At 47.1% G+C, this 7,494-nt stretch overlaps 1 protein-coding gene across 1 annotated transcript in view; it reads right to left on the reverse strand.

Moving 5' to 3' along the window:
• The window catches only part of Rnf165 (ring finger protein 165), a 103,366-nt gene extending 95,889 nt beyond the window's left edge, over window positions 1-7,477 (reverse strand). The window contains exon 1 of the mRNA XM_028783224.1: window positions 7,388-7,477. Within this exon, the coding sequence (XP_028639057.1) occupies window positions 7,388-7,448 (61 nt within the window). The 5' untranslated portion in view covers window positions 7,449-7,477. The remainder of the gene's footprint in view (window positions 1-7,387) is intronic.
• Window positions 7,478-7,494: the final 17 nt, after the last annotated feature.

Raw genomic sequence — 7,494 nt, forward strand, 5'->3', positions numbered from 1 at the left:
TCTATCTATCTATCTATCTATCTATCTATCTATCTATCTATCTATCTGTGTGTGTCTGTGTCTCTGTCTGTCTGTCTGTCTACAAATACCCAGTTAGGACCTCAGCTCTCAAATGTCTTGGCCCCGGAGTCTTTTTTTCCCAAAAGTTGAAATTCAATAAAACTTCACACACTGTAACATCAGGACACAGTGGTACAGCTGCCAGAGGGGCTGAAGTTTTGAGGCAGGTAGCTCCCAAGGAAAGCCTAGCACCCAGAGATACATGGGAACAACCCCGTAGGGGACAGCAGACATAGAGATCATCACAACGCTAGAGTGACTGCTACTACGGGTATCCTACTCGACTAAACGTGCAGAAAGGTTGTACAGGTTCTGACTTCGACATCACCACAGTCCCCCTTCTCTCTGCCAAGTTCCATGTTTATCCACATACTGGGTTCAGAACCCAGCAGAGCCCATCTGCATTTGTCTTTGTGATCTTACACTGTCCAAGGTACACTAAAGACCTTCTGTCTCCCTGTCCTCCACATCAACTTGATCCTGGTCGTTCCTTCTTCAGCACAAGGCCCATGATGTAAGCCTGTATCTCACTCCTTAGACCAGGAATCTGGCTCCAGCAGATCATGCTACCTCTGCTTAATGGAAAACCAGAGGCCAAAGAAGAAAGTCCAGACTATTCCCAAAGGCCTCAGAAAGTGGCCTCAACATCCCGTCCAAACTTGTCTACATATTCTATAGACCTTGTGCTACGTGACCCTGGAGTTATGATTTAGGGAGACTTATTCAAACACAGGACCATGACCCTACGGCTGCCCCTGCAGCTACAGAAAGCAACAATTCTACTCAGGTCTCCCCACCACCACCCATGTGCACATATTGTATGCATGGCTTGTCCCCCACCCTACCTGGTGCTCTCTATGTCTGTGTGCATGTCACCTCAGAGACACACACAACAAAGCTCCACAGTATCACTATCTGTGACCTTATGTGATCCTGACCCTTGGGACAGTAAATACCTACAGTAATGAATGGCAAGGAGCTGCTAGCTTTATAGCCTGTCCTTGGCACCACTGTGTGCCAGCTGCCTTTGACTAGTTTAAACACACCCTATGAGGTAGGGTTTATGATGATCATTATCCAGATGATACCCAGAATGGTACCTATATTCCCCTTCCAAGTCAAGACAGCCAGGACTCAAGTCCTAGACCACTCCAAATGAGATCACTCTGCTGCTTACTCTGGCCCTCTGCTCAGGTGTCTTAGGCAGTCTCTGGTTTGCTGAGCATTGCTCGCTGGGTCTCAGCCTTAGATGATCTCCCTTCTGCACCCCCCTTAGCTCAGTGTTTGGTCCAAGCAGGTATTTAATAAATATTCATTAAGTAAAATGAATGAACACGTAAGTGAATGGAAGAATGAATGATTGAAACAGGCATTGCAAGTACATAGTTCATCAATTATGCTGAACCTGAGCTTGCCAAGGAAAGCCCCTCGGTGGCTAAGCCATACCTGAAACGGGCAGTCATTTGCTTGAGTGTGTTAAGCCAGGAATTTTTTTTAAAGTTATTTACATCCACAGAGACTCTAAGGTGAAAATGTCCTGTGCATCAGGGCAGAAGTGGTCCAGCAGAATTATGAGACTCACAGTCATGGGTCAGAATCAAGAGCCAATTGTCCTCTGGCTAAGTCTAGGAAGACTCCACCTAACACCGGATGTAGGCCAAAGCTGTGGCTTCCCCTTCCTGAGAAGCCATGAAGTTTCCAAGGAGAAACTTCAGGATGCTTCTTTACAGAAAGAAAGGTCAAAGGAAGGGTGGGCAGACGGTGTGACAGCTCCAAGAAAGGCAGCAGTCTGCGTGCCCCCCCCCAATCTTGAAATCTTAATTGCATTTTCTGTTTTTCAGGAAAATTTCTACTAAAGAAAACCGATTAATCAAGTGGAGCTTCTCTGCTGCTGGATATCCAGAAGGGAAATCCAGAAGAGATATCCAGAAGGGAAATCCAGAAGAGATATACAGAAGGGAAATCTAGAGAAACCTGGAACGAGAGGCGCACTCCGTCCCATCAGAGACCTTAGGGTACCAGATCCTAGAGTAAGTTTCCTACAGCGGATTGACAGCTGAGAGAATAAAGAACAGTGTGCGGTGGCTTTATAGTTGTCGGATCATAAAGTTGGGGGAGAATTCTCCTGAATGTGTTCTGATAACCTGGGTTGTATATGGTAGAGCCTCAATAGGTACACAGCAGAGACTCAATATGCTGCTAAGGCATGGTGCCATTAAGTCAACTGCATTCTATACAATTACTGGATTATTTAAGAACTACCCTTGAAATGTACTGCTAGAGAATTCTGAAATGCTGGACATTAAATGAGAAAAGTAAAACTTCAGTCGGTTAATATTTGTCTTTTGGCAGAAATGAGAGAGATCACCCAGTTTGTTTTGATTAGGTTAGATCAAAGGGTTATTTTGCTTTACCACACTTAGGTCTCAAACAAACCCAAATGAAAATAAATTAAAGAAAAACCAGGAAACCTTCAAGGGCCTGGCTTCATAGTCCTGCATATCTCCTTTTACACACATCATAACACAAGCCTCCGCCAGGGACATCCCTGCGTGTCCATGTGTCACAGTAAATCAGTTCAGCTCTTCCACCCCGGCTGGGAAGAAAAGAACAAAGGGCTTGAGCAGAGAGGGCAGCCCTCTGGGGTTGGGGGTGTCTCACAAGGCCACAAAAATAGCAAAGAAGCACAGTGGTCAGGCAACAGTGAAATGACCATCTGCCCTGAGGGGATCATGGGAAGCCCGCCCAGAAGACAGCCTAGAGGAGCCAGGCAGGACTAAGCACATCCGCCAAGAGAAACAGCTTCAAATGATGACCCCTTGAAGGAACCATGAATTTCTTTAATCAACTGATTTCCTCTGGTGTCTAAAACGCTTCATTTAACAAGGCTTGTTCTGGGCTGAAATTGAATAGATGTAATTGACAAATGCTTGAATTTGGGTTCCACTGGGGGTAGGGGCTGGGAGGGAGATACTTCTCGGTTGGCTTTTCCAGAGCAATTACAGGAGGGAGGAGGGTAGATACTTGGAAGAGTTCTTGCAATTTGGATGGAGGTCCTGACTTCCCTCCTGACCTCCCCACCCCCACCCCAGCAAGCACGCACTCTGAGACAATGGCCAGATCTGGTTTGCTTTCTCCCTAGAGAGGGCCTAGGGCCACAGATGAAGCAGCTGTCAAGCAAGCAGGCTGTAATCAGCTTTAACTGGCTCACAGCCCACAGAAAGTACAGACTCTTATTCCTCCAGTCCCAGGTGGGGCTGCCTGCCCTGGGATGGGGAGGGGTCTCAGGGGCTTCTGTCCCAAGCCATCTTCCTTACCCAGGACCTAAATGACAAACTTACATTGCAGTTCTCAAGAATCTCAATCTACACGTAGAAAAGGATGTTTTAGCGCTTTGGATAACGGCTTTTGGCTACATGTCACGTGTCACCTCCAGGATGATTTATAAGGATAGTAAATCAATGAGACAGTGAACGAAAAGTTAAAACACAACTCAAAATGGGTTTTTCGGGTGAGTCAATGCTACAAGATTGCTAGTTAAGTACAGTATCCCTTCTCTCAACCTGGGTGTGATTTCTTTTTTCCTTCCCAGTGCCTCGTAGCTCGGACACTACGTGGAAAATGGAGGGGGTTGTGTACACAGGTGGCCAAAGATAGAGGATCTCTGTGCCGTTGGGCTGTTTGGGTGAGACAAGACAACTGACCTTCCCCATGGCCCCCGGCTTCTGTTGCCATAAGATATGGGCTACATGAGAATAGAGTCACCATATCAATACCACAAAAAGGGAAAGGAGAGGGAGAGGGGGCAGGGGGAGGAAAGGCAAAGAAAAAGCATTCACTCGACTCTTACAATGGGAGGTGGGGGTGGTGGGTGGGCGAGGTTGGCGAGGTTGAGGACAGAAAAGCAAGGAGCCTCTAAACAGCAGGATACAACAATAAATGGGAAAACAGCAAGAGAAAAAGCACACTAGGTTAATATAGGAAAACTAGTTCTTTATTGAGATCGTATATTAGTATTAGTGGATTCTGTGTGTAACAATGTCGTCATGCACACGATACAAAAAAAAGGGGAAAAAGAAAAAAATAAAGAAAAGAAAAGGCTGGGCCCACCATGCTTCGGAAGGGGAACAGAACAAAAGCAGGCGTACAATGAGCGGATGGCCCGGGCTACACGACCACAGTGCGGTTCAGCAGGGTAACATCTCTAACCGAGCGCTGTACATTGTCAACTGGGGGATGTAAAAAAATACAGATCATGCTTTAGTTTTAGTACAAGAAAAGGTGAAAAGATACACAACCAAGAGGGTATTCGATACATAAAAATTACCCACAAAATAAGAACAGGAAGTAATCCAGCACAGCAGAACACGCTACCCCTGTTTAATGGAAAACCATTTTGCTGAGGTTTTTTGTTTTGTTTTGTGTCTTTTCTTTTTTTTTTTTTTTTTTTTTTTTTCTTTTCAGATTGCCCAACAGCCTTCTGAGGCAGCTACTCGGGACTATTTTGAAAAGGCCCTCAAAGCAGACGCCTTATTCTTTCATGATTGCTGCTGTTTTGTTTCCGTTTTCAAGCAGGTCTGGCTGGCCAGGCAACAGAAGGGAGCCCTGAGGGCCAGGGCAGATGTCCAAAGATGCTCTTGACGTTGTACAATTAAACAATTGGGACCTATGGCTCCCCTTAAGCCAGGGACCTCAGTGCACCAATTTCTCAGAAGCTGAAATAGCAGCAACTGTCATTTCATTATGAATTTTTCTTTTTAATATATATTTAATAAATTTTGCCTTCAACTAAATGATATGTCTGGGTGCTGCCAGGAGGCCAGCTGATGGTCACCCAGACAAGTGGGAAATGGGCTGCTACAGCCTCCAAGCCAAGGCAAAAGGAATCCACTTAACAGGGATTTACAGTGCAGAGTACTCAGCTAAACAAGATGAAGATACACAAATGGTTATTTCTCTGTATCTGTTCTGAAATGGCCTACATCCTACACTACTACAATGGAAACTAAAAGAACAGGCTTCAGCTAGCAGACTATATAATAGTTTTACAAGAAAATTGTGGTTTAGGACCTTTTAGTTAAGCATTAGTATCCTCTATCGGAAGGTCATGAGTTTCTCAATACACTGTGCTAAATTTCACCCACAGCCCAACTCACCCCTCAGACCCTAAAAATTCCTGTGGGCGTGTTTATCATGAAAGTTTGCCATTGCAATTCTGCCCTGTAGAATTGGTTTTGTTGCTGGGTTTTTTGTTGGTGGAGGGAAGGAGGGTTATTAAAAATAAAATTTAGAGGCAGCTGAACAATTTGAATTTCAAAACATGGAACCAGCATGCTGCAATGGTATTTAGGGATTGGTGGTATTAATGAGAATGAGAATGATTTAATCAGGATAATTATACTTTCAGGCTCAACATCCTTCTTAATCATTTTTGAATTTCTGCCTAGTGTCATGTTCCACACCCATTTTAAGAGGAAATGTCAAGTAATAAGAAATAATTGTGAATTGCGGGATGGGGTGGCGTTTCGTGATCTAGTTCGACCTCCCCTCTTACCCACCCCCAAGCTGGCCTGAGATAGGGGATACTGCCGCTTAAGTAGCAATGCCTTCCTCGGATGGAGACAGGAAATGGTTAAGAGGGGTGTCACAATACAGCTAAATGCGGAGGCAGAAGGGTCACAGCGCACACAGCAGCGAGTTGACCATTCACTGAGCTACACAATGAAGAAAAAAAAAAGATTTGATAAATGCAGGATGTCATCACTCTATCATCACACAAAAAAACTGCAATTCAAACAGGCCCAAAGGGCCAACCTTGCCTTTAGGGTTCTGGGGAGAGGCACAGGGTTGGGGACAGTTTGGCTGAAGGAGGGAGGGCTGGGCTTTCCTGGCCTGGTGCAGTCTGGCCCCTGGGGCTCACTAAAGCTCTGGCCCTGTGACCCCACCCCACCCCCGCTCTGACTCGGAGGACCAGTCTGGTTGGCCGAAGGGAAGACATCATTCTTGTAAGGGCGGGGTGGGGAGTGGGGTGGGGGGTGTTGGAGGGGGGTAGCCAGTCGGAATTTAAGCAGCCGTGGAGTGGGAGAGAAGAAACATTTCCAAGAGAAATGTGAGTCCAGAGGCAGAATACAAAAAGAAAAAAAATGAATTGAAATGCATCTCAGATTTGCTTTGGGAAGTGGGAATTTTTGATTAAAAGGAAATGGAAGATGTGGGGTTGGGGGAGAAAAGGGGAAACCAAGCTATTGTTGCAGGGGAATGTAAGGAAAAGGGGGTATGGGGTAGGGGGACCGTGCAAACACACCCCATATACCACAGTTAAAAACAAAGACAGCGCCAGCCTGCTGCTTGGTCAACCCATGCCCCAGGCAAAGGCCTGGAGTAGGGGCAGCTTTCCACCTCGTTCTCACGCACAGCTCAACACCCGAGGAACAGACAACCCGCTCCGGACTGGCCCAGGGGTTCAAGGCAGCGCACGTCTGATTTCCGAAGCGTGTAAGCATGCGCGCACACACACGTATACATGCATGCATACACACGCGCGCGCAAACACACATATGCACACGCGCACACAAGCGTTTTGAACCTATAAATGCAACTGTCATACAAAGACAGTTGCGGAGAGGGAGGTGTGCAGGGCCACAGAATAAGAGCAATAAAACAAAAAGGATTAAATGACAGAAAAGGAAGGGAGAAGTGCCCATGAGAGGGAAAGGGTTGGAGCATGGGATGGGGCTGATATCAGATCCCAGCTCACTGACCATCGGTCGTAAGGCCCCGAAAATGAAAAATTACAAAACAGAACAAAACACGATATGCCTTTAAAAAAAAAAGGCAAATCACAGAAAATCAAACATATTCATATATTCTCTCTCCCTCTCTCTCTCTCTCTCTCTCTCTCTCTCTCTCTCTCTCTCTCTCTCTCTCTCTATCTCCCTCTCTCTCTCAGACACACACACACACACACAGAACATGCATCTCTCCCCTTCTTTCGGTCACACGGGGCTAGGTCGGGGAAGGGGCTGTGATTTGGAGGAACCACGTCCGCCGCAAATAATAATAATAATAAAAATGGGGCTAGGGAGGAAGGGACCCAAATTCACCAAACCCTAACTTCACTACAAAAGCTCCCTCGAGGGTGCCACCCCACACTTAGGGGGGTCTCCCCAGAAAGGGGTGGGGAGCAGCACCACTCGCCTCGCCCCGCGGCTGTGCCTGCGCCCCCGCCCGCCCGCCCGCCGCGCCCGCCCTCGTCCCCGCCCCCGCCCGGTGCCTGCGGCGATCCGCGCTCGGAAAGAAGCAGACCCCGAAAGGAAAAAAGCGATACCTCTGTTTCGCACAGAGCCAAACACTGGAAGCACGAGATAGCCGACGTGGACCAGGACCATCCTGGCTCCTCGCGCAGCGGCGGCGGCTGCGCGCGGGCCCTTTGTG

This window comes from Grammomys surdaster, unplaced genomic scaffold (genome assembly GCF_004785775.1).
Source record: "Grammomys surdaster isolate TR1022 unplaced genomic scaffold, NIH_TR_1.0 1036, whole genome shotgun sequence".
In the NCBI taxonomy this organism is placed as follows: Eukaryota; Metazoa; Chordata; class Mammalia; order Rodentia; family Muridae; genus Grammomys; species Grammomys surdaster.